Source organism: Mus pahari, chromosome 21 (genome assembly GCF_900095145.1).
Source record: "Mus pahari chromosome 21, PAHARI_EIJ_v1.1, whole genome shotgun sequence".
Lineage (NCBI taxonomy): Eukaryota > Metazoa > Chordata > Mammalia > Rodentia > Muridae > Mus > Mus pahari.
In genome coordinates, this window is record NC_034610.1 from 49,528,318 (window position 1) to 49,544,346 (window position 16,029).

The 16,029-nt window shown below is 40.5% G+C and overlaps 1 protein-coding gene across 2 annotated transcripts in view; it reads left to right on the forward strand.

The window, feature by feature from the left end:
- The window catches only part of Arhgap18 (Rho GTPase activating protein 18), a 210,522-nt gene that overhangs the window by 153,235 nt on the left and 41,258 nt on the right, over positions 1–16,029 (forward strand). For both annotated transcript variants that reach the window (XM_029533094.1, XM_021221125.2), the window contains exons 5-7: positions 3,258–3,433; positions 12,222–12,387; positions 14,879–14,970. In XM_029533094.1, coding sequence (XP_029388954.1) covers positions 3,258–3,433; positions 12,222–12,387; positions 14,879–14,970 — 434 coding nt within the window. The remainder of the gene's footprint in view (positions 1–3,257; positions 3,434–12,221; positions 12,388–14,878; positions 14,971–16,029) is intronic.

Here is a 16,029-nt window from a genome sequence, read left to right on the forward strand (position 1 = left end):
CCTGGAACTCACTTTGTAGACCAGGCTGGCCTCGAACTCAGAAATCCACCTGCCTCTGCCTCCCGAATGCTGGGATTAAAGGCGTGCACCACCACGCCCCACTCAGAAAAGTATTTTTTTTTTTAAAATACATATTTCTATTATTTTGGGTAACTGGACAAATTTTTTTTAAAAAGTAATTATATAACTTAGACTTGTTGCCTTCCTCAAAATCAGAAAGGACTGGGGAGGGGGGGATGATTCAGTCTCTAAAGAGCTTGCCAGTAAAATGCTAGCCTTGCAAGCATATGAGTACTTGTGTAAGGTTCCCACAACGGATAGAGAAAAGCCAGATATACATCATGCTCCGCAGACGTGTGTACACATGTGTGAGTCCATGTGCACAAATGAATGGGCACACATAAACATAGAAAAGAGGAAATTGGATTAAAGAAATTCTATGCACTGGGAAGGTCTAGACATGTGGGTCCCTAGTTTTGCTGCCGTCTATTGGTTAAACTCTAGGCCAGTGGCCCCAGAACACTTGTTTCAAGAGTAAAGCAGACAGAGGTGAGTAAATGATATTCAGGCTTTCCTCCAACCACCACATACATGTGCACATCTGGGTCTACTTATGCTAAGCCCCGTATTTGAGCACAGAACACACACACACAGGATGCTAGAGTAAAGAAATTATATTATGTACACTTGTGGGCTTAACAGGCAAGGAATTCATCCTTTAACTTCTCTGTATGGGTATGATGGATCCATCATTTCTCTTAGCCACATCGCTGTCTATCTCTAGCAGCGGCCACTGTCACCCACAGTTATTTTCTGTCCCCTCCCTGAACTTGGTTTCACATTTGAACTGTGGTTTGTGCAGTTTGTGCTTTTTGTTCTCGCTGCCCTGTTTTCTGGAGGAAATCAATTTGTTTTAAGTGTGTTCTGCATGACTCCAGTTTGGATTCAGCACAGCATATTTATTTTGGTTTGCACAAGGAGGATATGATTATTGTAACTGACATCGAAGCATTGAAAAGAATCATTTCTAAATTCTTGTCCACTGACATCCAGCAGCTGAAAGTAGCTTCTAATTTACCAAAATGGCTAATCATTTTTTTCATTGAATGGTTTCCTAGGAAACCAATAATGTATTCACAGCAAAACATAACCATATAAACTAATGGGAAAATAAAATTAGTATTTGTTTTGACATTTATGATACTTTAAAAATTAATCATAAAAGTTATTAAGTATTCTACTTAAAATTGTCATAGACTATTGAAAAACATAGATGGGAGCAGATAATACCATCACTGAGTTTTCTGTTTATTTTTATTTCAGGGTTTGACGTGCATACATGATTGCTTGCTCGCCTAACTAAAAGCTTGCCTGAAAACCAGCTGAGCTGGCTCACACTGGAAATCTAGGCTTTCTGTAGGTTTTACCTTTGCTATAGAGTGGCATTAAAGCAAAGGCAAGCCCTTACTGAGCCCCATGTGGCTGTGCTGTAGCACGGTCACAAAGCTGGCGCTGCTCCATTCTCGGAATGAACAAAATGGGATTCAGATCTAATCCTTAATTTTATTTTGATTGAAACAAAAGGATTTTTTTAATGTTTTATTAAGCAATGACAAAAATTGTTTTAGCAGTGGCCTTTAAATGATATAGCCCTGGATTTCTGACATGTATTTATTACATTTTTAAAACGAATTGTGTCTTGTATCCTTTTGTCTTACAGTGTGCAATATTAGTAGGCAAACAAAGCACTGGGTTTGGTTTTGGTTTGGTTTGGTTTTGTTCCAGGCAAGGTTTCATTTTGCTCAGTCAGCAAAGTAAATCACTACTTGGATTAGATGCAAATACTAATCATTCTCAGGTGTGAGTTTAATTATTTATTTGGGGTTTATTAATTTTAAGTCTATTCACTATTGTATTGTGAATTACGTACTGTGTATCGGTATGTTTACTATTATCGTGTATATGTGTAATGCATGTGTATGTGTAAATGAACATGCTATCATGCTCATGCGGAGGACAGAAAACAACTTTCTTGAGTTATTTACTATTGTGAACGTGTACGATGCATGTGTGTTTGTGTATGTCTGTGTAGACATGCAAATGCTGTCACCCACGCGTGGAAGTCAGAACAGCTTTCCTGACTTGGTTCTCTCCTACCGCTTGCTGTCGGATGCATGGAGGGAACTTTGGTTGCGAGGCTTCTATGGCAACTCCTTTGCTCTCCAAGCCACCTGGCCAGCCCCTGTGGCCTCAGCGTCACCACGTACTTGGTGATGACCTTGAACTCTTGATTTCTTAGCTTCCCTCCTCAGTGCTGGAGTCACAGGGATGGGCCACCATGACAGGCTCTCCCTTTACATACAGTTCATGACCTCTTAATTATAAATTATTATAAATCAGTGTTTGGTAGTGGGAAAGCAACCCCAGTGTTCACGCTAGCAGTTTTCTAAACAGAGTGGTAAGAAAAGAGAAAAATTTACCAAGGCAATTTGGAAGTGTGTTCTTCCATCCCTGTAGCTGTTGTTTTTATCAAAGAAAAAAATTTCAACATTAATTACTTCCTAGAGGATCAGCAGCAAACAAAATTAAAAAAAGACCAAATAAAAATTTGAAAATGCTGATGGCAAATACCCACAGCTTCTTTGACTCACACTGGAAGAGGCCTCTCTGCGTTTCAATAAAATCAGGTACAAAACCTGTTGGGTCTTGTACCAGGCACCTCCAGAGCCCACTTTCGGGGTGATGAGTTGTTGGCATCAGCTGTTGTTTTGGAATTTTTACCATGCTTCATAGGTAACATTCCAGAACATTCCAGGGCATGGAGGAGGTCTGCTCTGAGATGTGTTCCACTCTGAAGAAGGTTTAGGAACGGCAGGAGGCAGAGATACAATGTAGTGCCTCTCTCTCTCACTTTTGGCTCCTCAGTTCAGAATAAAGCAGCGGCTGCATCTACTAAACTTTATGAGACTTTCCATTGAGTTTGACGTCTTCTGGTAGTCTTTTGTATTTATACCCAGTCTAAAAACTGTGACCACAAAGAATTCCCAGTTGGACCCTGGTTTATCAATTACTTCTCTCAGCTTTTACTCCATGAAGCCAGTGTTCTAATCCCTTGAGTAAACATTTTGTTATCAAAATGACAGTAAATTGTTGCCTAGAGAAATGAATAATCTTCCCAAAGGTCTGTTTAATATATTGGAAGTTTTAAAAACAAAAGGCATGCAGTGGAATTGTCTTTCTTTTTTTTTTTCTCCTAGATCAGCCATCTAGTGGGGCTGTCGATAGCGAGGAGCAGATCTCACGGGTGCCTGAGGACACACCTGCCTCCGAAACGGACATCAATCTGGAGGTGTCGTTTGCGGAGCAAGTGGTCAATCAGAAAGAGTTCAGTAAGGAGAGGACGCAGAAGATCAGCACCAATGACTCTTTGCCTGTATGTAGTGCACATTCACACGGCTCTAAAAGAATTTCTTTTGAACAAGCTTTGTATTTTTAAAATCCACAACCCACAGAAAAGTTGGTGGCACAACATTGCCGTCAACAGCTGACTGAACAGTCGCCAACGTTTCTCTAACCTTTCCTTCCGCGTCTGTCTGTACACACACTACTTAACAGGGATACACTCATTTGTATTTTGAGATTTTTTTCACGGCCATTTGAAATCGAGTTGGTGATGGAGAGATGGCTCAGCGATTAAGAACAGTGACTGTTCTTTGAGGATCTGCATTTGATTCCCAGTACCCACATGGGGGCTCACAGTCAGGCGTACAGTTTCAAGGAATTGGGTGCCCTCTTCTGGCTTCTGTATCACCAGGCATACACATAGAGAGATGCGCAAACATGCTTGCAGCCAAAACACGGTTATACACATAAAAAATAAATATTAAAGAAATGAGCAAAGGTTAAAGTGTTGGGATGGAAGAGGCTAGAGGCTAAAGTTATAGTTAGTATTTAACAGACAGTTATGAGAACGGGCAATTTTGATATGAGCTTCTTATTTCTGCACACCCCATTAAGATTTGAACAGGGAGTGTACATTGCATTCGTTTTCTTATATTTCTTGGTTCCTTCAGTTGAGATTTTCCCTTTTTAAACATTTTTTAAAGGAGTTCACAACATGAGGAAAATTGTCTGGTCATTTCGTCATGACCAGGCACAGGCTAAACATTAAGTCAGAACTGCTACGCATCTGGAGGGATGCAGGCCTCTCTTTGGTTTGGAGGCCTTGTCAGTAAGTTGGCTAACCAAGACGCTCCCCTCCTCTCATGCTGTGAAGACACCTCCCTCCTCTACAAATGTATGCCTGATTAGCCCTTGACATGGGGCCATCCTATCTTGTAACTCACTATGCAATAGTTTGGTGTCCAAACGTTACCCCTTTTCTGGAACAGTAATTAAGCTAAGCTTTGAGAAACACTGATGGGCTAATCCTGTTGTCCCTCCTACGTTAATTGGCGGTGGTATCCCTCAGTAATTAGTAGCCCTCCTTCCCCTTTCAACTTTCCATACCTCTACCGGATGACTGTCTTCATTAAGCATGGTATAGACACTGGAGTTTGTCTTTGACGCCACCTTGCCCAGGGGCCCTGCTGCTGGTTCCTCTGCTGTTTCACGGTGTGTGCTCACCATTCCTTACCATCGTCTTAATTTCCTGGTGTAGGATGCTCCAGGATCAGTTTGTCACTTTCTACCTCTTAGACATGAGAGCAGCTGGATTTTAAAGAAACCGATTCCCTTTAGGAAATGGTATTTAGGACCTGCGCCTTCTGGGCAGTGTTCTCTGTGCAAATTTTGTTCATATATTTTAAAGCAAAGGCAAAAAAGAGTAATATAAGAAAGTTCTAAATACTTACCAACACAGCCTCATCGTCACTAACACGGCCACCTCTGTAACTCTGTCCACTTTCCTTTTCTGTGTTATTTTGAAACCCGTGTCTGAATTTTGTTTATCATCTGTAAAGGTTTGTATTGCTCAAAACCAAAGAAAATCGGAGGTTTTAAAAACCGCACACTGTGTTGTCATTACTATACCTCTAAAATGTTAATCTCAAGTTTTAATCTCTGATACTCAAGTTTTCAAATTTCAAATTTTATCTCAATTATCATGAGTTTCTGCAGTTTGAGAGCCAGGCTCCAAATGAAACCTACTGGGTTTGGTTGATATGTCATTTAGATCGCCTGACTTTCCCTCACGTCCCCTATCCTTCTGCTCCTCTATGTGTACTTCTGCTTTCCCATTCTGTCTCTTTCCTCTCTGTGTCTGTCTCTGTCTCTGTGTCTGTGTCTGTCTCTGTCTCTGTCTCTCTCTCACTTTACTACTCATTTTCTTCTTGCCTGTCTTTTGTCGTTCTGGGCTCCCCCTCACTTCTTTAAACTTTCTGTTTTTTTCTCGTCACATGCCTATCTGTATTGCACATGTGCGAGCATGCCCATGTGTGTGTTAGGTATAGGCATAAGTGTACAGGTGTGTGTATGTGCGTGTGGAGGCCTGAAGGTAGATGTTAGGAATATTTTTGTTGTTGTTGTTTTGTTTTTCTAGACAAGGTTTCTCTGCGTAGCCCTGCCTATCCTGGAACTCACTGTGTAGACCAGGCAGTCTTCAAAGTCAGAGATTCACCTGCCCCTGCCTCCCACTGTGCTGGGATTAAAGGCATGAGCTACCACTGGAAGTCTGTAAATCTTTGACCTTAGTTTTTGCTGGTAAAGAATGTTTAAGTCAAGCCCCAGCTGAAGCAGCTAATCTGGTTACCCGTCTTACTGGAAAGATCACCTGTCTCCATCTTCAGGGGCTTGAATTTTAAGAAAGGCTTCACACCGGCCCCCTAGATCTTCTGGTCCCCTTTCTTGTTTAAAAAGTGCTTTCCCTCCGGTGCCATGTCCCAGCCCTGTCGGTCAGTGTTTATTGAAGGAACCTTGTTAAATTCAGGCGAGTCTCACCCTCTGACTCCTTCTGTCCCCACAGTATGGTGTCATATCTTCTATGCGTTGCTAAACTAGTTGATATCAGTTATACTAGATTTGGGTTCCTGGGTTTGATTTGATCTAGATACTTTATATATGTGATTATGGTTGTGATTATGGGTGGTTGTGAGCCACCATGTGGTTGCTGGGATTTGAACTCAGGACCTACGGAAGAGCAGCCGGTGCTCTTAACCGCTGAGCCATCTCTCCAGCCCGGAAGTTTTCAATTTTTATTTTTGCTTCTTTGGCATCTATTACCAGTAACCCATTCATGTCTGTGTGTGTTTATAAAAATGGTCTCTTAACCCATAAATTCATACATGTTTAATGATACCATGGGAAAGTATCTTTGGACTTATCTAATGTATTTTCTACTCAAGACTTAAAAGTATCTCCATTAGCAAGCGTCCCTAGTCCTGTGAAGTAGAAGTTGACACCTCTGCCTTGGTCACGATACTGAGAGTGTTCAGTTCTCTGGGCTGGTTCCCACTTGGGATCCCTGTTCCATGGAGATGTAGGTTTCTATCTTCTTTTCTGAGACGCATAGTTCTTAGAAAATGGCAGCTGACAGTGTGTGCACTGTCACAGACACCCTTGCTTGCTTGTTATGCATGAATATGAAACATTATGGGAATGCCAGAGCTGGCCGTCCTCTGTGTGAGCGCTGCAGAATGCTTTAAACTTCCATTCCTCCAGCCATCTGTGGCCTTGTATATGTCCCAAAGGGGACTTGATACAGTAAAGCTCTGAACTGTAGCTTTTTAAGGGAGATTATCCTCTGCATGCTTGGGTTAATTTGCTTTAGTTTATTCTCAATATTTAAAGTTTGCTTTTTTTTTTTTTTCAAACACTATTTTATTTTTCTAAGAGTATGAAATAGTTGTATGACCCAAAAGGCAAATATAAATCAAAGTTAAAATAATTGTAGCTTCAATCTTTGACTGACCACCCTGTTGAGGCCCTCTTTTTATATCGAACCCTTTGGATTTATTTATTTTAAAATAATTATTTATACTTTTACGTGATGAGTGTTTTGTTCGCACGAATGTATGTTCACCATGTGTATGCCTGGTGCCCACTCAGGTCAGAAGAGGGTGTCAGATCCCCTGGAGCCGGAGTTACAGATGACTGTGAGCCACCACGTGGGTGCTGAAAACCAAATCCGCATCCATTGCAAGGGAGCCAAATGCTCTTAACCAGAGCCCTTTCCTCGGCCCCAGAGCTCCAGAGCCCTTTCCTCGGCCCTCAGCCCTAGAGCTCGTTTTATTTTACTGTTCTGTTTTATCCAGTTTCCTACAAACATTTGCCCACTGCTCATGTTTTTCTCTGTCTTGGTTCTACTTTATTAATTTATTTTATTGTCTTAACTTTGTCAGGGCTTCTAACATGATAATGCAAAGGCGCGCCCTTCCATTTCCTTTTCTGCATGTGCTTTTCTACTGTGAGGCTGAATCATGGTTTATTGAAGTAGTTCTTAGTGACATGTATCTGGTCATTTACAAACGATCTCATGAATTTTAAGGGATCGGTTTTTTCAGGGCCTAGTGGGGAAAGTAGAGGAGTTTTTAAAACTTTTGCATAAAGTAATGATTCCCCACCCTTGATGCTCCCTACACAGGCAGAACTGTCAGTGTGGCAGGGTCCTTATCACAGAGGATAGGAAGCCCAGAGCTACCAGAGGGGAGAATCAAAGGAAACAAAATTTCCATTGTCACCCTGAACAATGAAATCAAATATGATTAATCTTCGTGTGAGGGTTTGAGCAATGAAACTCCATCTCCCATTTATTTTTTTTCTACCCACTTAATTTGTGTTTGACTCCCTTCTTGATGCATGCCTGTTGCGCCAAGGTATGAAATACCTCTTCCTTATCCAACTTGTGCTTCATGCTTACCTGAAAACCCTCATCTGTCTAACGAGAGCTCACCTTTCTTCTCAGTTTTGCTGGACTCTGAACTCGGTCCATCAAATATTTGAAAGTGTCTTTTCATTGATCAGTACTGTACTTGTGGTGACTGTCCATCATCTCTGCGTTTGGTTTTCACCTGCATACACCTGTTCTCTGTAAGCATGGCTCAGAAATGCCTTCTGTGTGTGGTCATGCAGTATATAGGTCCCACAAGTCCTTAACATGGTTGACGAAGTGACCATTTGCTGGTGCCACACTAAGCATGTGTCTAAACACATAGAACCTTAAGTTTCAATTTGTCACTACACTTCTCTTCCCCTGTAAGTAAACATGCTATACAAAATGAGCCGCTCTCTGGTGACCTCATTTCTCACCATCTTCCTTTTTTGGGCAACACTAGGCAGCCTTTGTAAATTCTTTATGGGCTCGCAGTGGACTCACGTGTCTTCTCTTACACTTGGAGATCACATTTAATGCCAGGGTGTAGCCGTTTGCACACTCAGCTACATGTCCAGCAGTGATACCTGTCGCTCATTCCTAGCGTGACCTTTGTGAGGTAGATGCTAATTTTCAAGTGTGCAAGTACGTTAGATGGTATGGCGTGCTGGGGCCTGGCTCTGTGAGCAAGTCCTGCTCTTAATTTCCAACTTGAAGCTGGAGTGGGAGTGGTTGATGAGAAAGAGAGTCAAGTTCAATGTTACTGTTAAAGTCAAAGGCATTCCCACCACCTGCCATGCTGCACAGCCTGCAAAAGAAAGGTCCAGTTGGGGAGAACTACCTCATCAATTTATGTTGTCCAGAAGCCCTGCCAAACATGCATTCTGGAAATGTTTTCTTCTATTTCTTTTTTAAAAAGACATTGTTAAAAAAAAATACATTATTCCAGAGGTAAGGCACTTTACTCTTACTGAAACTTCACTGTTTCCTCTTAGCAAAGGAAGAAGCATTCAGTCTACTAAACACACACACACACACACACACACACACACACACATAAAATGACAGGAAACTTCATAAATATTTAAAACAGCCACTATGAATTAAACATTGGGATAAAGAGCCAACTCCTTTATTAAGCACAATGTTTAAATAAATAAATAAGCAAGCCCATGACATATATTGCTAGGTAAATGAAATGTTTGTACTAATAACATTTCAGGTTTCTCTAAACATTTACCTTGGGTAATACTTTTATGTAATTATATTACATGGCTTATTAGACCCAAAGCAAGTGAATTTAATGAAACACTTGAACTGTTGTTTTTAAATGTGTAAATGGGTAGATAGAGTCGGTTCAGCTGGTCTGAAATCAAAGCCATTAACAGAAGCACAGAACCGTGTGTGAGAAAAATGGGGTGTGTTTTTTGTGGGTGCTGATGTGGCTTAGGGACAGGTGCTTGCCTAGCGTGTGCAAGGCTAACCCTAACAAATGAAAGCTTAGGAAATGTGACAGATCCTCAGGGAATGTAGAACATGAGAGTTGAGAATACAAGTTAGAGGGGCACACAGCTAAAAGGATTGCAGGAGGGTTTTTGAATGTGTGTTCTGTCTGGGCTGCAGGGAGACCCTTTCTTAAACAAAACAAAACACAAAACAAACCCAAACCCAAGCCCACAGAAGGACAGTACTGGTGAAGTCATCCTGCCTGTGTCGGGGGTGGCTGCATTCCTTCACTAGACTATGGCAAAGGTCCTTAAGCATGCTAAGGCAAAGACATTGGGACTGGAGAGGTGATCAGGATGTAGCCCAGCTCCCAGTGGCTCACTCCATCAACTTAGACCATCCCTACCTGCCTGGTGGAGGATGAAGTAGAACAGAACAGCAATGCTGCCTGATAGGGTAGTCAGAGGATGATGTCATCTACATGGCCATGCTCAGATCTTCCTAAAAGCCCGTTTCCCCAGTTAAGAGTATGCCCCATGTTTACTCTAGCAGAACTTTTGGCAGAATATAGTGAGATACCACTTAACAAATATGAGTATTTATCCAATTTTTTTTCCTGGGCCATACGATGCATAGAAAAACAAACAAACAAACACCATTTTAAAATTATTTTTAAAATTCATTGAAAAGAAAGAAAAAACAAGCAAGAGTAACAGATTAGGCATGGGGCACAGGTGTGCATCTCAGCACTTTGATGGAGAAGGCATCAGAAGTTAAAGGTGTTCTTGGCTCTGTGGGAAATTTGAAGACAGCTTTGGCTATGTAAGAGCCCATGTTTCAAAAATCCTATATATTTGGTATAAATATGGTGTGTGTGTGTGTGTGTGTGTGTGTGTGTGTGTGTGTGTGTGTGTGTATACATACACGTGCACTTAATACTTTCTGAATGCTTACACATGTCCCTCTACCTGTGAGGCTAGGTGGAAGGATCTGTGGTATTTCTACATTTTACAAATGAAGGAATAAGGAATAGACGGTAGCATTATATGTATATGTGTTTTTTCTCTCTCTCTCTTTCTCTCTCACCCTCCCTCACCCCCAGTATATCCACTCCCCTTCCATCTGTCTGTCCCTCCTTTCCTTCCTTCCTTCCTCCCCTCCTTCTGTTTCCTGGGCACTAGGAGATGAGTTTGTCCACCATGCTCTCCCTCTCTAGTGCCGTGGACTGAAACTGTAAGCAAAATAAACGTTCTCCCTTAAGTAAGATTTTCCCAAACAATTTGCCACATAGATGAAATCCTAACCCAGCCAGTAGGGAAAAGATAGTCTGTGTACCGAGGTCACATGAATGAATACTTAAAATGTCCTTAGACTCCACCTGATCTAATGTCCCTTACTGTTCTGTTTAATATTCTCGGAGGAAAAGAATGTACTGCGAGAAGGTCAAAAAGACACATTTTCCTTTTTGGTAACTCAAAAAGACACTTAAACCTCTGGAGTTAAGTGTACTAGAAGGGCTACCCAATCTTCATAATTTGCTGATGTTAACAGTTCTATGTTCTACTAGAAAGTGTTTGCTCAGATACTTATAATCTCATAATTCCATTTTCGTCTTCAGATTATTTAAGACATCAAAAACTTTTGAATGCATTAATTAACCTATGGATATAGGCTGCCCTGAAATCACTATGTAACCCATGTTTGCCAAAATCTCACAGAAATCCTCTGGCCTCAGCCTTCGGAATCCTAGGATTAAAAATGTGCGCTACCGTGTCTGGTACTCTTTGGGTATTTATTATATCAGAAATTAAAATTTGACTGTAGAACTATATCTCAGTGATACATTATTGTTAACTATTATTGGCACGAATACCCTTTTAAAAACAGAAACAGCTGTTTTTACATTTTGTATGTTAGAGTATACATTTCAGTTATTTCTGGAAAACTCTGTATATCCATAAGAGAATTTGTGGCAAAGAAATAAAATATGTCCTACTATATTGTTAAGGTTAATTTGGGGCTCATAAGCTTGGCCTCGTGGACTAAGGTACCCACAAGGTTCCTTCATCCACAGGTAGAGAACGGATGTTTCAAAGGGAATCTATTGACTGTACCTAGCTACTCAAAGAATTCAGGGTAACTCCCCCCAAAAACCACTCTTGATGTCATAATTTTTTTAATTAAACTACTGGAAAATGATCATTGTATTATTCAGTAAACATAGTGGGACTGTAACTTGTATTAAATATGGTTTTGTTTTGTGTTTTGTTTTCTTATATTTAATTGTTAAATGATAAAGGAGGCTGTGTCATGAGGAGATAAGCCTTGAGGAAGGTCCACAAAACAATAAATTCACCACTTTCAGACCTGTCATTCTGGATAACATCTGGGCCCGTGCATGCCCAACAGCAATGCAATGATAGCAGCAGACACAATAGTAACTTAGTTGTATTGACAGTTAAAACCTCACAATGCCCCGAGTGTGGGGACCTTCTTGTTCTCCTTTCCCTCTTGCTCCCTTCCCTCTTTCTCTTTCTCATCCTAACTGACAGCAAGAATTGTTCCTCACTTGCCCAATCCCATAGCTAGTCAGTAGCTGGATAACTGATGACTGATGGCTCTAAAGCCTAGCTTCTCCCACTCTAATGGTGGCTAGCTTTTCTTTGTCGATCTTACTGGTTCTTAATGACAATTTAGAGCACATCCTGAATGTTGAGGGTACCTGGAACATCCTAAGTCCACCCTCATGGACACAATGCTTCTTTCTCTTCCTCCTATTTATTTTTGGCATGTCATCTAACCTCTCTTCTTCTTTGTGCATCCTCTCTTTGCTCCCTGCCTGGCACTGGAGTATCATTTCTTGCCATAGTTAGAATGCTTTCTCCTTTCATTACAAAAGGGACAAGAAGAGATAGATACTGATAACCTTTATTTTTTTAATTAATTGCTTTTTTTTTTCCTCTTTTAGAGTTTCCGACTGCCAAAAGATAAAACAGGTACGACAAGGATTGGAGACTTGGCACCCCAAGACATGAAGAAAGTTTGCTTTCTATCCCTGATTGAACTCACTGCCCTGTATGATGTGTTGGGCTTGGAACTCAAACAACAGAAAGCTGTGAAAATTAAAACCAGAGGTAAAGTTAGAGCTGCTTCCCATGTAACAAAAATGGATTTGGGTCTTGGGTGCTATTCTTTGCGGCCCAATGGAACACCGACCAAATAAATTGGAGACTTGAGTATATCTGGTGTTCAAATTCTCAATTACTTTTTTTTTTTTTTTCAAACCAATAAACAGAAAACATGGAACCGAAATATTTCATTCCCAGAACAATTAATTGAAATTCAAGGAATTACCATGCTCATGGTTTAGAAAACTGCATATTTGAGAAGAAGCCTGTGGTTAAACCTATCAGTTGTCAAAACCAGATCTTAGAAAACGGCGTTCAAGGGTTTGCTGTTGAATAGTTACTTTGGTTATCCCGTGATGAAATATGAAATAGTTAACAATCTGCACTTGTGTTCAATCCCATTTTATATATATATATATTTTAAGGTTAGCTTCTTGTTTTTGTGAGCTTATAATGTGCATGTGGGCATGAAAGGCCTGCAGTGTGCCTCTGGAAGTCAGAACAATTCTTGTGAATCTCATCTCCTTCCACTCTGGGTCTCAGGGATCGAACTTTAGGTTCCCGGCTTACACGGCAAGCCCTGTGACCTGATGAGCATTGACCCTACTCTCTGTTGTTTAAAGGTATTTGACCTTTTCTTTTCTCTAGAGAAGGCAATGCCTGCCGTGTAAGATGCAGTGCAGTACATTGTTTCATTCGCCATGTTGCCATCTCGATATTGCGAGCAGCTTTCTTAATCCAATATAGCCACAGACTAATTCTGATAACATGATAAAGACACGCCTTTTTTCTTTGTTTCTCTTCTTTTCTTGGCCTGGAAATCCAGGTAATTTTCTACTGACAAAGCTTTTCCTGTTTAAGAATCTCTGCTCTCTTGTTTAAACTTACAGGTGTCTCCTAAAGAGGCACTGGGAATGAGGATTATTGAGTTGCTATGGTAACACGAGCCAAGACAAGTATGTACCTGCTTTAAGTTGTAGAGACAGTTTCTCTGAAGGGAAGACGTGTACCTTTCCTGTCTTTCCCGTGTGTCTTTGTCAAGGTAGAACATAAAGACTCTGTTCTCTGCTCAGTTCCCTAGAGTATTTTAGCTTTAGGTTTGCAGTGGTGAATTTCTAAGTTCAGTGGCACTTCTGATTTTCCCCAAGTCCGAGGGAAGAATGAAGACTTTAAATACTTCTGTCAAAACTCGTTATGACGCTCTCTCCAATTAGAAAGTAGGAGTACAGTTTGAATAGTTATGACTGCATGCTCAAGATCCCAACGGGGCTTACGGGGGGTTTTGCTGTTTTTGTTTGTTTAATTTTCTTATACATTTGTGTTTTCTTATTTGTTGGAGAGAGAAATATTAAAATGTTCTTAAAAATCTGACACTCTTTAAATGAAAACCCAGGAAATGTAGTTTTAAAAAATACATATAATACTTATCTAAGATGCTTATACACTGGGTGCTTTGAGTCCTTAAAAATAGTTCTCTGCTTGATGATCAGACCGAAAGGTAATCTATTATTTTTCAAATGGCTTCTCCATGTCCAGTGTCTTCCCTCACACCATAGGTGAGCCCCTACTCGAGTTCTTCTTGCCCACAGATGAATGTTATTTCTTGATTGTGTCATTCCTAAAGGACAGAGCTCTTACATCTGTGGTAATCCTCAGCCCAGAAGGTTGTAGGTAGGAGTTATGTTCATTTAAAACTTAAGGCATAGAGATGAGTTGGAAAATGTATAAATATTATCAATCTTCACACATACAGAGAGAGAGAGAGAGAGAGACAGACAGACAGACAAACAGAGACAGACACTTAGGTGTGTGCTCAAAGAATTTAAATGTAACAATGCTAGATACCTACTACATTTTTTGCAAGACACATTTATAGAACAGGATTGTAAAATTAGCTGAATTCTCAAAAAACAAATAATTATATGTAACTGTATTGGGGAGTGTTTACTGTCCATTCAGTAAAGGCGGGGTGTTGATGGCTGGTGTTTGATTATACACCAGAAGTTTTCATTTGACTGCACCTCGTCAACTGTTTAAATAGTTGCCATGTCCTGACAGTAGTATATTTGTCTTATGCATCGGTTTGTTCTAATGATTTCAGTGAAGCTTTGCAATCATTTGTTCAGATTCGTTTTAGAGGATAGAGCCACGATTTGACTGTTTTGCCCTGTGTCTACCCAGTGGCTTTATGGTATCACCCCTTAGTATAATAATCTGATCACTAAATGACAATGTAAGAAATCTCAAAAAGAGGGGGTGGAGTAGGGTGATGACTCAGTGGCTAAGAGCACTGACTGCTCTTCCGAAGGTCCTGAGTTCAAATCCCAGCAACCACATGGTGGCTCACAGCCAACAGTAATGAGATCTGATGCCCTCTACAGTGTACCTATGTATAATAATAAATAAATCTTAAAAAAAAAAAAAAAAAAGAAATCTCACATTTTCAGTCTTTTGTGCTGGTTGATGGAAGTGAAGAGCTTTTGTTTTCTCGTTGCAGACTCTGGTCTTTTCGGTACTCCTTTAACGATATTGTTAGAACAAGATCAAAGAAAAGTCCCTGGAACACGAATACCCTTGATCTTTCAAAAAGTAAGTAGGCCTGAACTGGCCAGGGCTACATGAACGTTCTTAGGCTAACAGTGACATTTTACACTCAGGCTGCTATAGTACAGTTTTCCAATTGGTATGCTGAATTATTTTGTACTTTGATTTCTATTCGGGAAGCAAATTTGTTTCAAGGGCTCATAACTTTTATCTCATGGTGATGCTTTCTGTTATATCACTGTAACTATGATTACCTGGCATCATTTTCCTGTCCTATATTAGCTGCCTTTGTGTAATTGAGATTTCAGATCTATAATACATAGGAGCAAGAAACTGTGTATAAATTCTTCAGGAATGGAATCCTCATGAATATTTCATGCGTGTATGCATTTCTCAAGCTTTCCGATGTGCAGAAGGGATGTCCAACTTAATTTACCAGCGCCTACGTGCAGAGTAGGCAAAGAAACCGTAAAGTAGAATTAGAAAATGATTGCTAAACCATCAAGCCATTTCTGGAGTCACCACTAAGTTATTCATACAAGGATTTTCTGTAGCAATAAAAAGAATTTCGGCTCAGCCTCTGAGCCATCATTGTACAGAATAGATTACATTTGATAACATCTAAGAAAACACAGGAAGAAAGGAAGACCAAACAGCCATGGGCTCCCCAAGATCTAGATACTTTGCACCACCCTCGGCGTCCAGGTTTTTGTAATTTTTAGGGACCAGTAGAGATGGGTTTTGCGTTGGGTGACTTAGCCAATCGTAAGGCTTGGTCTATTTGGTGCACACTGCTCTGTTCCCTGTCAGTTACTACCCATGTTAGCCACTTGCTATACTACCCCTCTTGCCCTTCATGCATTGTTTTTCTTCTGCTGAAAGGATAGTGTTACTGCACAAAGATAGACTCTAAAGCAGTATCGCTACCGTATCTCTGCCTTCCGTCGAATCCTGCAGTATCAATAGTCTATGTCTACATCTCTATCTACACCTATATGTCACTGCATCCAAACTTGTCTCTAACATACCTTTTGATGAGTATTCTGTAGAGTTGTTCCATCATGGCCTGTTGAGCCTGTATTTGTATTAATAGTTCATAATATT